Source organism: Durio zibethinus, chromosome 1 (assembly GCF_047325235.1).
Source record: "Durio zibethinus cultivar Kanyao isolate XHJ-2024 chromosome 1, ASM4732523v1, whole genome shotgun sequence".
Taxonomy (NCBI): Eukaryota; Viridiplantae; Streptophyta; class Magnoliopsida; order Malvales; family Malvaceae; genus Durio; species Durio zibethinus.
Window position 1 is genome coordinate 8,652,009 of NC_143162.1, and position 14,537 is coordinate 8,666,545.

Here is a 14,537-nt window from a genome sequence, read left to right on the forward strand (position 1 = left end):
CTCCCACTAACAAGTGATAACCTTACAGACATTTACATATTCACTTTTTATTTATATTAAAGATATAAAATTTTTTAATAATAAGCCAAAACAAACAAAATCCAAGAAAGACAAACCCTAGAGACTCTTTGGTTTTTGTCCATCTATATATCCATTACAATAAAAAAGAAAAGGTAAAGGTGAGGAGGACACAGGGATGCTTTACGCCTCATTTCATGCAGAAAAAAATACAGTCGCTTATACATTGGCACAGTGACAACAATCTCTCACTCGTGTTAATGTTCATGGTACATGTGATTGTGAGGAGGATCAAGAGGGAGGGGGGCTTGGGTTTTGTTATGGTTATGGGACCCTCGTGAACGGCAACCGAAAGGAGGAGGTGTGGTGGACCCCGAAGAGGGACAGGTGGCTATTGTAACCAAGTCTTGAATTAGCCGGCGGGGGGAGGTTCATGTTCATTTCTCTCGTGACTCAGCGGCGGGTCATCATCTCTCACTACTGATCTCGTTGCTCCATGCATGCATGCATATGTATTTGCCCAACAAATCGATCTTTCTCGTGGAATGGAATATATCTGTAAGATTCCATGCATGACCAATTTTCTTATGTATATATTTGTAATATTGAACCAAATTAGAGTTCTATATATAATTTTAATTTGAAAATAAGATATGAGATGAAAAATGATGAAAGAAAATGTGCAAATTATTATTGTTAATATATTTTGTAACAATTGTTAAAGTACTTATAAATTGAAATCATTTTTTTCTCATCTCATATGTCCATTTAAAAAGTTAAAATAAAAATTTCAGACTTAGTATAAAAAAAAAGTACTTTCAAAGATTCAAAAAAGACTTAATCAAAAGCATCTAACGCTGTATTTCTTCCATCTTAGATTTGTAATATACTAACAGACACATATTTCGTTGGTTGGAAATTTGGAATTGACATATTTTAATTGAGGCTTTATCCATGGAAAAGGGAAAATGTTATAAAAAGAAAAAGGGTTATATATACCCCACAAATCTACTATTAGTATTTCCCTTTTAACTTAAAGACAATATATATATATATATATATTAAAATTTATTTTATCAATCAAAATTTGACTTTTATAAAAACATTTTATAATTAAATTTTGACTATACCATATCAATGTTGAGATGAGAATCTTAAAAATCACACTTTTATCCTCAATCAATAATTAATAGTTATGGTCTATTATATCTTTCAATATCATATAAATTATATCATAAACCAAGACTCAACTGACACATGTAGAGACATTCGAAGCCTCAACGTTTGACATCTAACAACAAGCAGGGATAAATTTTTTTTTACAAAATAGAAATTAATTTAATTTAATTTTTTTATTTTTACCAAGTTTTAATTCACTTATTTTAGTTTAGTTTTATTGAGTTCTTTAAATAAATAATTTGATTTTATATAATAAAAATTATTAACATTTATATTATGTCAATAATATTTTAATTATTTGAAATGAAACAAAACGTTTATAATTGAACATTTATTTTCAATTTAAAAAAACAACAATAATATAAAAATAGGAAATGTTCTGTAAAAGTATAATGTGAACAAATATTTTTTGAAATTATTTAATTTTCATAAAGACAACAATTATATTTTATGAAACATAGCAATTGCTGAGAAAATATTAGAACAATAATTAATTTTGGAAAAAACAAATACTATGCTTTGTTTACAAAACTGCAATCTACTATTAGAAAATGTTGCATACCACTTTTTTAGAATAAAATTAAATTGATAGAATAATATTTATCCAAAATCAATAGACGATATTTGATAATAACAACCATTTCCTATATACAAATAAACAACAGTTGTTAATATAACAAACATTGTCTATACTTAAATGGATGACCGTTGTTATTAACAAACATCATTTATTATAGATTTTTGTATTAATAACTCAATATTTTGAATACTTGATTTATTGAATTAACAAGATTTATAAATATATAAATTAATTGAATTAAACAGCTTGCATGTTAAATAAATAAAATACATTATGTAAATACTTAATGAATTAATTATTCCTTTGTTAAATAAATATATTATAAAAATATTAAATAAATGATCTTTTTGAATATCATGCATTATTCATGTGTCATTAAAAATAATGTTAGGCCAAGACCATATGAATGTTATTTATAAATGTTGAGTGTTACTTATATATGGTGTATAGACAATTATTGTTTTTATAAATTTCGTCTATATACAAATAGACGGTTGGATGGAAACAATCATGGTCTATATTTAAATTTATGATGATTGTTTTTAACAAATGTTGTCTATTATAAGATTATATATTAAAAAATTCAGTATTTTGTATATTTAATTTTATTGAATTTGCTAGATGTATTAAACTATTTATAACATTATGTATATATACTAGAAACACAAGGTATAAAATGTAAAAATGAATTATAAAATTGATATATTTTATACACAATGTATTAAGTAAGTTAAGCATTATATAAATGTATAAATTAATTTAATTCAATCACTTGTAAATTAAATAACTATTTTATAAAAATATTAAATAAGTAATTTGATGAATTTCATGTATTATTTATATGTTATAAAAAATAATATAATAAAAAATTTATTAAATAATTTTAGATTATAAAAATCAAATATAAAAATTTTACATTTTTTAAGTTCAACGAAATATAAAAATCAATCATTCTTTTTAAATATTTAAAATTATTCTTTTTTCAAAATTTAAAAATCCACTAATCAAATAATTCCTATGTTACAAAAAATAGGCATATTATTTGTATTAAGTAAGTTAAGCATTATATAAATGTATAAATTAATTTAATTCAATCACTTGTAAATTAAATAACTATTTTATAAAAATATTAAATAAGTAATTTGATGAATTTCATGTATTATTTATATGTTATAAAAAATAATATAATAAAAAATTTATTAAATAATTTTAGATTATAAAAATCAAATATAAAAATTTTACATTTTTTAAGTTCAACGAAATATAAAAATCAATCATTCTTTTTAAATATTTAAAATTATTCTTTTTTCAAAATTTAAAAATCCACTAATCAAATAATTCCTATGTTACAAAAAATAGGCATATTATTTTTATTTTTTTAGGTGAAATGAAAATATTATATATCGAGGAGAATGAGTGGGAGGAGGAGATTCCTCTTATTCTTAGGCACACGTGGAAATATAAATTCAACTGCAGCTTTCAATCAGATCATCTGAGGGTGATATCATCAAATCAAATAGACTTAGACTAGAGCCTTCACGCGGGCCCCAGCCTGTCATCCTTTGGGCTTTTGAGATTCAATCGTCTACCCACGCGCTCCCCAATCAATCTGATTCTGATACCAATATGGTGTACGTAAGCCTACATGATCCATTCGTACACACGTGTGCCACTCATCTCCTAACAAAGACGTGTGTACTCGTAATAATTTTTCTATATATATTTTTCCCTTAAAATTTAGTAAGAGCCCGAAGGGGTTGGAAGTTTGAACATATTTTAAAGACCGCTCTCTTCCTTTTTCTTCTTTTATTGTTATGGGTTGTCCCACACTTTTTCCTTTATAATGAATCAATTTGCCAGCATATATATAAAAACCCATGGTTTTACCTTCCTTTAATTTTCTTTTTTTTTTTCCTCTTTATTTGGTTAAAATGTTTCCTCAACCATGGTTGATAAAAGTAATTGGTCAAAGATAGAACAAATGATCATAGTGATTAAAAGCAAGAATGATATCTAATGTTAATGCGTGAATATGCATGCAATCTTAAATATGTGCGCTGACTTGACTAATCACAAATGAATTAAGTTTTTAAAAAATCTTGATAAACTACAAGAGAGTATCATATCAACAATTATAAAATCTATCGATATAATATTAAAATTTTAAGTTAATAATTAATATTTAAAATTGTTCAGTTTCAAATACTAAAGAAATTAAAATTAAGAGAATAAAAAAGAACCCAAATTAAGTGCAATGAAGTAAAAGGTTTATGAGGAACCTAATTTCAAGTTCTTTAGGAGTATTTCTTTTTACTCTTTGAGGAATCCTTGTAAAAAAAATTAAGTAAAGATTTTTAAAAGCTAAAAAATACAAGAAAAAGAGGATTAATTTATGATAATCATGAATATATTCTATGGGGAAAAAGCTTATCAAATTGACATAAAAAAGAAGTGATGTAAAAAGTTACCTGAAAGTAATTTTTGCTTTATCATTTTGCAAATGTCACAAGCAATTAATTCTTTCTTCTTCTTTTGAGAAATCCTCCCATATTCAAACTAAACATGTTGATGACACATATTTTTATTTTAGAGAATTATCTACATTGAGAAACAAGTATTCAACCGCTTATAAAACATGAAACAACGATAGTTAATGGTATAGGAAAAAGAAAACTAAATTTATATGGAACAAAAGCAAGTTTCTGTTTTGAAGAAATAGGTCAATCGACCAAGGGGACCTAAGGGCCAAAGGGGGTTTTCGCTATGCATTTGGGTGAATCCACTTTTGTGTGTATTTCGGAGTATTTGTACGCACCCCCATTATTTTTTATGTACCCTTTGCTAAGTATAAAAGGAAAAAAAAATAAAAATACGCAAAGAGGCGACGTCATCTTAACTCATGTAGCACCAATTGAGTTATATTATGGGGCAGAACAAAAGCTAAAGGACGCCCGTTTTGCTTTGACAAAGTTGGTCTGGGATCGGAGTGACCTTTGATAGGTACATGTTGATCAATGGGTGAGACAATCTCTGAATCCACAAAATAAATCCAAATGGAAAAACCATATACAAGAATTGAACTTATTTGGATGCGAACAAAAAAAAAAAAAAAAAAAAAAAGAAACAGAAAACGAAAGCCGAAAAACAAAAAGAAGCCCAAAACAGGGAAAAGAAAAAGCAAAATAAAAAGAGGAGGAAGGAAAGCGAAATGTGAGAAAAGAGAGGAGAAAAACAGGCACCATTTCACCCCACCCCACCCCTCTGCTCTCCCTCTCTAGTGATGGCGTGATTTGCTTTTGCTTTTTCTCTCGACAGGAATCTTTGAAAATCCAAAGCATCCCTCAAACAAAGAAAATTTTAACAAAGCTGAAAGAACAAAAACACATTATAGGCAATGACTTAATGTAAAAGCAAATTAAAGGGCTCGTAATTTGACCATATTTTTCTTGCTAGGATGAGCTAAAGCACACACAAGAATTTCGATTTTTTTTTGACATTCTTGATGCATTCGGAAGTGGCAATAAAGTCTAATATCTAAATCCAACTGAGATTATAATGTCAATTTGGGTTATTTTTCCAGCCAGGATAAATTTGGGCTCTTTTAGGTTGTGACAATGCTTGAATTAAGCTTAAAACACCAAAACTCGATCAAATTAACAAAAGCTTAAATGTAAGCTAATCATGAGAGTCGAAAAGAATAAGCTTTGATAAAAGATTTGATTGTAGTTAAAGACAAGGGAAGAGATTAAGCACTTAAGAAGTCTCATAAGACCCATAGTGATTCCTGTTTCGATTTGGTGGTTGTGCTCTGGTGCTTAAGACAAGATAGTAGGCCCAAAACAGTCAAGCGGGTGTCCCTACGAAAGAACTAGTTAACATGTAAGAAAGGAAAGGAAAGGAAAGCAAAGCAAAGATGGAAGAGAGAGAAAGGAAAGGAAAGGATCGCAGGAGCAGTGACCTGTGAAGTGAGTTTCAATAGTGTCCGGGTGACGCCAATTACTTTTTAATTATCCAACAAAAAAAAAAAAAAGGTAGTTTCAGTAGTGTGTATGTGTGGTGGGTCATTCTAAATTCTACGCCGAGATTTTCTTTTCTTTTCTTTTTTAATTTCTTCCGTTGCTCCCCCATCATTCTCTCTCTCTCTTTCTTTCCTCTCACTGTCCGTTTGAACCAAACAGTTTTCACATGCCAAATCCGAAAAACAGAAACTCTTTTCTCTCACATTCTCATTTTTTTTTTTTTTAAAGAAGCTAATAATATGAGCAGAGTGCTCATTTCATATTACTACCGGTTATGAATCCCAACGTGGAGCCACCACTACCTCCAGCATTAGCCCCGCCGCTCCAACCGCCGCAGCCCCACCGTCCTTCTACTTCCTGTGACCGCCACCCTGAAGAGCATTTTACTGGCTTTTGCCCCTCATGCCTCTGCGAACGTCTCGCTGTTCTCGAGCCTTCTTCTTCTTCTTCTACTGCTGCTGCTTCTTCTTCTCGGAAACCTCCCATCGCCGCCACTACTTCCACCGCCACTGCCGCACTTAAAGCCATTTTCAAGCCTTCTGGAGGAAGCGGTTCGCGACCCGGGTTTTTTCCCGAGCTCCGGAGAACAAAGTCCTTTTCGGCCTCAAAAAACGAGGGTTTCTCCGGGATTGTTGAGCCTCAGAGGAAATCTTGTGACGTTAGGGTTCGAAACACGCTCTGGTCACTCTTTTATCAGGACGACGAGAGGAACCCACATAAAAAAGAAGCAGCTGGAAACGGAAGGTCTTCTGAAATTGTTGAAATTGAAGCTCGAAATTTGGCTTCTTCAAGTGTTGTTCAAGGTCCTGTTTTTGAAAGCAAAGAAGAAGACCAAACTGAGAGTGAAACCGATCACGAAGACGACATAGAGATCATAGAAGAACAACAATCCAATGTGGCCGTTGTTACTGCTAGTTTAATCGAAGAGAAAGTTGAAGAAATTGTGGAAGAATACAAAGAGGAACTGTGTCAAGAAGAGGAGCTGAAGCCCATGAAGGATCATATAGATCTTGATTCGCAGACAAAGAAGGCTTCTGGGAGAGATTTTAAGGAGATTGCTGGGAGTTTCTGGTCAGCTGCTTCAGTTTTCAGCAAGAAGTTGCAAAAATGGAGGCAAAAACAGAAGCATAAAAAAAGGAGTAATGGAGGTGGGTCAGCGAGATTGCCAGTGGAGAAGCCGATAGGGAGACAATACAGAGAAACCCAGTCGGAAATTGCGGATTATGGGTTCGGGAGAAGGTCTTGTGACACGGATCCAAGGTTTTCCCTTGATGCAGGGAGGATGTCATTGGATGCAGCAAGGATGTCTTTTGATGATCCAAGATATTCTTTTGATGAACCAAGAGCTTCCTGGGATGGGTATTTGATTGGGAGAACATTTCCAAGAATGCCCACTATGGTTTCTGTTGTGGAAGATGCTCCAGTTCATCATGTTATGAGGTCTGATACTCAAATCCCTGTGGAGGATCCGCCGGCAATGAATTCTATTAATGAGGATGAATCTCTTCCAGGAGGGTCAACTCAGACAAAGGATTATTATTCTGATTCTTCTTCTAGGAGAAGAAAGAGTCTTGATAGGTCCAGTTCTATTAGGAAGACTGCTGCAGCTGTAGTGGCTGAGATCGATGAAATGAAGTCGGTTTCTAATGCAAAGGTTTCTCCTGCAACTGTTGATTACTTCCATGGACCTAAACTTGTTGTGCCAGATAGGGATTCCAGGGATTCAAACTCGAATTCTTTGAGGGATGATTATTCTGAGACTTTTGAGATTGGCTTTAGAGACGGTGCGTCTGTGATTGGCCACGGGGAGCGGAAAGGATCGTCTAAAAAGTCATGGAGGTGGAGTAAAGCTTGGAATATTTGGGGGTTTATTCACAGGAGGAGTGCTAACAAAGATGAGGATGAAGATAGGTATAGTAGAGCTAATGGTGTGGAGAGATCGTATTCAGAATCTTGGCCTGAGCTAAGAGGGGAACGGAATGGAGATGTGAGAGGGGGTTTTAATCCAAAGGTTTTAAGGAGCAATAGCAGCGTAAGCTGGAGGAATTCGAGCAGTTTTGGTGGTTCATTTGGTGGTGCAAGGAAGAACTGTGTTGAGACAAATGGGCATAGTAAGAAGAAGAGAGATGAATTTGTGTTGGAGAGGAATAGGAGTGCAAGATATTCACCAAATAACCTTGATAATGGACTGTTAAGGTTCTACTTGACACCGATGAGGGGCAGCCGGAGAGGTGGTTCAGGCAAAAGCAGGGCAAGCCATGCACATTCCATTGCGAGGAGCGTACTGAGGTTGTACTGAATTTGAGATTCATAAGGCGTTTCTTTGTTTTAATGTTGTTAATTTTGCTGCATGTTGTGTAACCACACATGCCTATGTATTCTTGCTGGTTGGTTGGATAAAGAAAAGCACCCTAAAATTGTTACCATTCTTGTGAGTGGCATGCTTCTTCCACTATTCAAATAACAAAATTTCTGTGTTTCTTGTTTCTAATCACACTTTGTTAAACGTTTTGAGTCTTTCCTTTCTTCTGTTCTCTTTTACCGGAAAAGGCTTGGACATACAGAATATGTGCAGAAAAAATAGAGATGTGTTTCCCTTAGATCAGTTTGGTTCCTGTTATTTCTTTGTCTCACACAGAGTTGGCTGATAGGTGGTGAAGGCTGCAAATTATTTAAGAGTATGTTACTCATGGCCTTTGACATGTTGTGTACTGTTGTAGAAGCGGGTAAGGATGTGGGCTCATGCCCCTTGAAGTTGCTATTTGTCACGAATCAATGCATACAAGACAAGAAGTACGAAAACTTCTGCCCTTCTCCATATGAACTAATTAACCTCACTTACATGCAAGCCTTGTAATTATGAATTTTATGAGATGGATTGTGCAGATTGCTGTAAATTCCCTGAACATTAAATTACTTGATCTGGATCTTATGTTAACTCGGTATCCTACTTCAAATTTACGTGGTTGAACTTCTTTGATTCACATGATGTAATAATGGTTTTTGACATGCTTTCAGCTAGACGCTAGCTTTTCAGTGTCAAACCTTTGCTTTTCGATGATTCTTGGGTTTTAGGGCTTCTGCTAGTGCGCCCTTAGCTGACTGGGAGCTCGAATGATTTGTTTCTTTGAAACTGCATTGGTTTTCTGTATTGATAAACTAACATTGTTACACTGTGCTGGAATAGTTTAGTTAGCTTAGTTGGATAGGATAAGCGATAGATGAAAAATGTGAACATTGATGGAGCTGGATAGTTGCCTTATCCATCAATCATTCCGTACAACTTAATCTCATTCTTACCATATTCAGCAAAAACAGAAGAAAAAAAAAAAGGAAAAAACAAAAAATAATCTGATTCTCTTCCTGAGTAGATTTTCCCACAAAGGTTCATTTTCTCTACTTTGTTGCCGCTCATGTCAAAGCTCACAGGCTGGCCTAGTGGATCCTGCTGGAAGTAATCAGATGATCATATATTTTCCAAGCAGTAAGAATTTACAAACTTAATCAGTTTTAAGCAAGCAACCTTTACAAATGCAGAGATCTCCGATTACAAACGCGAAAAATCAACAAATAGTAGAATGTCATTTTTCCCTACTTTTAAATGCTATGACAGAAAGAAAAAATGTCAGACAGGGTACCGACATGATTAAACTCTAGTATTAATTGTCATTAAGAAAAGTTTAGTGCATGAATGATCCAATGAATGTTCAAGCCCCATTACGCATAGGCAAAAACAGAAACTAAACAAAGCAATGATTATTTCCCCATTAACAAGGTTAATCTTTCCCTCTTACCCAGATGCCAAAAAGGAATCTAACCCAACAACATTTTCAGTCAAAGAGTTAGAGATCATGCTTTTTCCTATTCTCTAAACATGCAAAAAGCTTCATCATCAACTAGTTTTTGCCTCTAAAGTCAAAAGGTGACTAGGAAACCATCCCAGCATGTTCCTTAACAGAGGAGATAAAGAAAAAAAAAATTGTCTAAGTAACTCGAAACTAAGCCAAAAATAAGAAGTAATTTGGGAGCTTATTTGTCAACGTTTGTACATTTATGGCTGAACCTCCAAGATTGATTGTGGCCTTCTTTATAGAACAATATTCCCTGTTTATATGGTTCTTCATTTGGTGCCATTTGTTTTTTTACCAGGGACGAAGGGATATAATTTTATAAAGTATCGTGTATCTGAAAGAGATGCAAAGCTTCAGTCTCCGGCCCAAAAATGCCCATATTTGGTGGTTGCTAGCCCATATTGAGCCCACTATAGGTCCAATCTGTCCAAATTGTGCCCAAACTTGACCATATTTGACGGTGGCTAGCCCATAGATGTTCCCACATAGACTTAGGCCCTACCAAATTTCAGATTCTCCCAATTTCTGGTCGCCCAAAATCATTTCTCATCAGCGAAGGCTCAGCAGCTAATGGTTCAACAATGCGACTAAGAAATTCCAGAAACTACCATCTTTTCCATGACCGAGTTCCCCAAAAACCTCTTATCGAAGCGAGTTCTCAAGCTCCTCAAATCAGAGAAAAACTCCCACTCTGCACTGGCTCTCTTCGACTCAGCAACTCGCCATCCGGGTTACACTCACTCATCCGACGTTTTCCACCACATCCTTCGTCGACTAGTCGACTCCCGATTCGTTTCCCACGTGACTAGGATCGTCCAACTCATTGAAACTCAGAAATGTAACTGCCCAGAAGACGTTGCTTTAACGGTAATAAAAGCTTATGCCAAAAACTCAATGCCTGATAAAGCATTAGATTCCTTCCAACGAATGAAGCAAATTTTTGGTTGTGAACCTGGGATTCGATCTTACAACACTCTACTGAACGCTTTTGCCGAGTCGAATCGTTGGGAGCAAGCTGAGTCGTTTTTTAAGTACTTTGAAACAGTGGGGATAAAGCCAAATTTGCAAACTTATAATATTTTGATTAAGGTTGCTTGTAAAAGGAAGCATTTTGAGCACGCGAAGCGGTTATTGGATTGGATTTGGAAAATGGGTCTTCATCCAAATGTACAAAGCTATGGGACTTTGATGAATGGTCTTGTCAAAGGCGGGAACTTGGTCGTTGCTTTGGAATTGTTCGACGAAATGTTTAAGAGAAAAGTGAACCCTGATGTTATGTGTTATAATATACTAATTGATGGGTTTTTCAGAAATAGGGATTTTGTGAAGGCAAATGAGGTTTGGGAGAGGTTGTTGAAGGATTCATCAGCTTATCCAAATTCAGTTACCTATAATGTTATGATTAATGGTTTGTGTAAATGTGGCAATTTTGATGAGTGTTTGAGTATATGGGAGAGGATGAAGAAGAATGAAAGAGAGAAGGATTTATTTACTTATAGTAGTATGATACATGGACTGTGCGAGGCAGGGAATATTGATGGTGCTGAGAGAGTTTATAAAGAGATTGTTGAAAGTGGGGTAATGGTTGATATGGTTACTTATAATGCAATGCTTAATGGGTACTGTAAAGCTGGGAAAATTAAAGAGTGTTTTGAGTTGTGGAAACTGATGGAAAATGATGGTTGTATAAATGTTGTTAGTTTTAATATATTGATTAGAGGGTTGTTAGAGAATGGAAAGGTAGATGATGCGATTTCTCTATGGGCGATCTTGCCTGAGAGAGGTTGCAGTGCTGACGCTTCAACATATGGAGTTTTGATTCATGGATTGTGTAAGAATGGCTACTTAAAAAAAGCTTTAGACATATTGAAAGAGGCTGAACTTAGGGGAGGTAAAGTGGATAGCTTTGGATATTCCTCAATGATTGATGGGTTAGGCAAACAAGGGAGACTAGACGAAGTAGCTGGTTTAATCAGTCAGATGGTCAAGTGTGGTCGTAAACTGACTCCTTATGTTTGCAATCCCTTGATTCATGGTTTTATCCAAGCATCCAGACTTGACGATGCCGTTCAATTTTTCAGGGGAATGAACTTATTGGGTTACTCTCCTACTGTTGTCTCATATAACATTCTCATTTCTGGTTTGTGTAAAGCAGAAAGATTCGGGGAGGCATACTATTTTTTGAAGGACATGCTAGAGAAAGGGTGGAAACCCGACATTATCACCTACAGCTTGTTGATTAAAGGCCTTTTCCAAGGAAAGAATGTTGACATGGCACTCAGCTTATGGCACCATGTGCTTGACAAGGCCTTCAAGCCTGATGTAACCATGCACAATATTATCATTCATGGCCTTTGCTCTGTTGGCAAAGTTGAGGATGCTTTACAGCTCTACTCAAAGATGAGGCAAGTAAACTGTGCTCCAAATCTCGTAACCTATAATACTATCATGGAAGGGCTTTACAAAGCCGGAGAATACAAGAAGGCATCAGAGATCTGGGCCCGAATTTCAACTGATGGACTACAGCCAGACATTATTTCTTATAACATTACTCTCAAGGGGCTTTGTACTTGCGGTAAGATATCAGATGCAATTGGCTTCTTGGATGATGCTTTAGAGCGTGGAATTCTTCCAACTGTCATTACATGGAACATACTTGTCAGGGCTGTGCTGACAACGGGCTTCAACATGGCTGTTGGGATTTAGGATTTACTTGCAGTTAAGTTCGCATTTCTGGATTCTGGCTTTAACGTATCCAAAAGACCAAACCAAACACATCCACCAACCCCAACTAGTAAGACAAGATGACCGTCCACCTTTCAAGCGTCACGACAAGTACCATTCTACAGATGGGCACTCCACTAACAACCGCATTGCTCTTTAAAAGTAGATTGAAAGAGTGGAAGGTTTGATTAAAAGTCAGCCCGCTTGCCAAGCTAAGTGACGCGACAGTGCACCCATTCGCCAACCAAGAGAGGCATCCACCTAATAAGAAGAAAGTTTTTCTGGGGCAAACCGATGAAGGCAAAGCAGTAAGAAAACATATAATCCAAGGCATCATTAATGTAACTGTCGGGGCAACAAAGGATTGGGCAAGTAGCAAGTCTAACACAAGGCTCACATGCATAGTGTAATGGCAATTGATGTAGCTCCAAAAAAGCCAAGAACAGGTGATTGGCGAGTCATGTTTTAGGAAGATGATACAGATGTTCTAGTTAATAACGGTAAAGACCCTATTGTAGTCTCTACCACTATTGGTAACTTTCAAGTGAAAAAGATTTTGGTAGACAGTGGCAGTATAGTGAATCTCATTCAGTATAAAGACTTTAAACAGATGAAGTTAGATGATAGCGACTTATGACCATCAAAGCCTATTTTCGGTTTCGTCAACTAACCCATAATTGTACTCATGTTAATTGTACTCAAGGATTGCATTACCGTTGATCAATCCTCTACCTATAATGTGATCTTTGGCAGGCCTCTCATGAAAAAGCCAAAGTTAATAACAGTCATTTATTGCTTGCAAGTCAAGTTCTCCACTCACAGGAATCGGGTACATGGAAAAAGATGTAAGTTACGACTTGCCAATGCCATCTATTGTCCTTACAATTGACTTAGAAGGTGGAATTTGAAGTAGATATGGTCCAAGGTGATAAGCAAAGACCAGTGAATAGACTGGGGAATAGTCCCAGTCTCTGCCAGCAGTACATGTCATCAACCCCACCCTAGCCCAGATCTTTAGCATTGATAGTTTGGACAATCATGGTGAGCCCAACTAGCACAAGGCTCACCTTGTTGAGCAAGCAGTCCAAGTCCAACTGTTTTCGCCCAACCAAAACTTGGTTAGCTATGTGGACACTCCATTTAGTCTGGGATATAAGTCACATGGGTGTGATTTGATTTTAGGTCCAAAGGCTCAAATCGATAGGTGTCAAACTTGTTTCAAGCTTGATAGTTGGTTTATTTTATTATTTCATGAATTTTCTTTTATTTGTATATGTGTATATATATTTTATTTATCTTGTTTATTAGTTTATTATATTATTATTGTTATTTATCTATTTATATTTATTTTTACATTTATTTTCCTTTATCTGTTCTTTTTTTTTATTATCTTATCTTTAATTTTAATTTCAATTATCCTTGTAGTTTACAGATTATTTCAAAATAATGAATGATAAATTAGAAGTTAGCTTGTTGATAAACTAAGAAAATAAAAAATGATAATCCTCAGTTTCAAGTTAGGTTTGAGTTAATCTGAAATTGCCTTTGATTTTTTTTATAAATAACACTGCAATCAGAGATAGATAACATAGTGAACAATTAAGAAAAATAGCACTAAAATATACAATAATCATAGAGGCAATCAGACAAAATATTTTTCTGGCAAAGAGATTTGAGAAGAATTCATTCTTTGGAATTTGTGATTTGTGAAGAATTAGGGTTGTTAAAGGATTTAGTAAGCTCAAGAATTTCAAATCAATGTTTCTTGCATTTTTTTGGAAAATTTTGAGAAATTTTGAATTTTTTCGGCCAAACTTTGAATTTTTTGATGAATTTTTGAGCAATAATTGTAGTTTTTGATGAGGATTCTGGCTACCAATCTAAAATCCAACACCATATCTAGATTCTGGTGAAGACTTTTGTAAGGAACCCAAAGTCTGATCAATTTCTAGTGATGGTAGAATTTTTCAACGAAAAGTTGCAAAATCTGACTACTTGCTTTGCTTATATAGAGAGAAGCTCAAGAAGTAGGTAGAGAATAAAGGAAGTCTGAAGAAAAATAGAGATTTTTTAGTTTTTATATAAAAGCTAAACGATGCCATTTCGTATGTTCTAATTCTTAAAATCCATGTGTTTTGTAGTGGCCCAACCCAAATTGCACTGCAA

At 34.6% G+C, this 14,537-nt stretch overlaps 1 protein-coding gene and 1 pseudogene across 2 annotated transcripts; both read left to right on the forward strand.

The window, feature by feature from the left end:
- Window positions 1–5,814: 5,814 nt before the first annotated feature.
- Window positions 5,815–8,290, forward strand: LOC111311116 (protein OCTOPUS pseudogene; annotated as a pseudogene). Its single transcript, XR_016342903.1, has one exon. The product of XR_016342903.1 is annotated as a protein OCTOPUS pseudogene (transcript).
- Window positions 8,291–9,174: 884 nt separating this feature from the next.
- Window positions 9,175–13,738, forward strand: LOC111312025 (Pentatricopeptide repeat (PPR) superfamily protein). The gene has a single exon (XM_022911938.2). The coding sequence runs from the start codon at window positions 10,266–10,268 to the stop codon at window positions 12,351–12,353; it is 2,088 nt and encodes a 695-aa protein (XP_022767673.2). The 5' UTR covers window positions 9,175–10,265; the 3' UTR covers window positions 12,354–13,738.
- The last annotated feature ends 799 nt before the right edge of the window (window positions 13,739–14,537 follow it).

Bases quoted from the DNA above. Each gene is read 5' to 3' on its own strand.
- LOC111312025 (XM_022911938.2), top strand. From the start codon at position 10,266: ATGACCGAGTTCCCCAAAAACCTCTTATCGAAGCGAGTTCTCAAGCTC.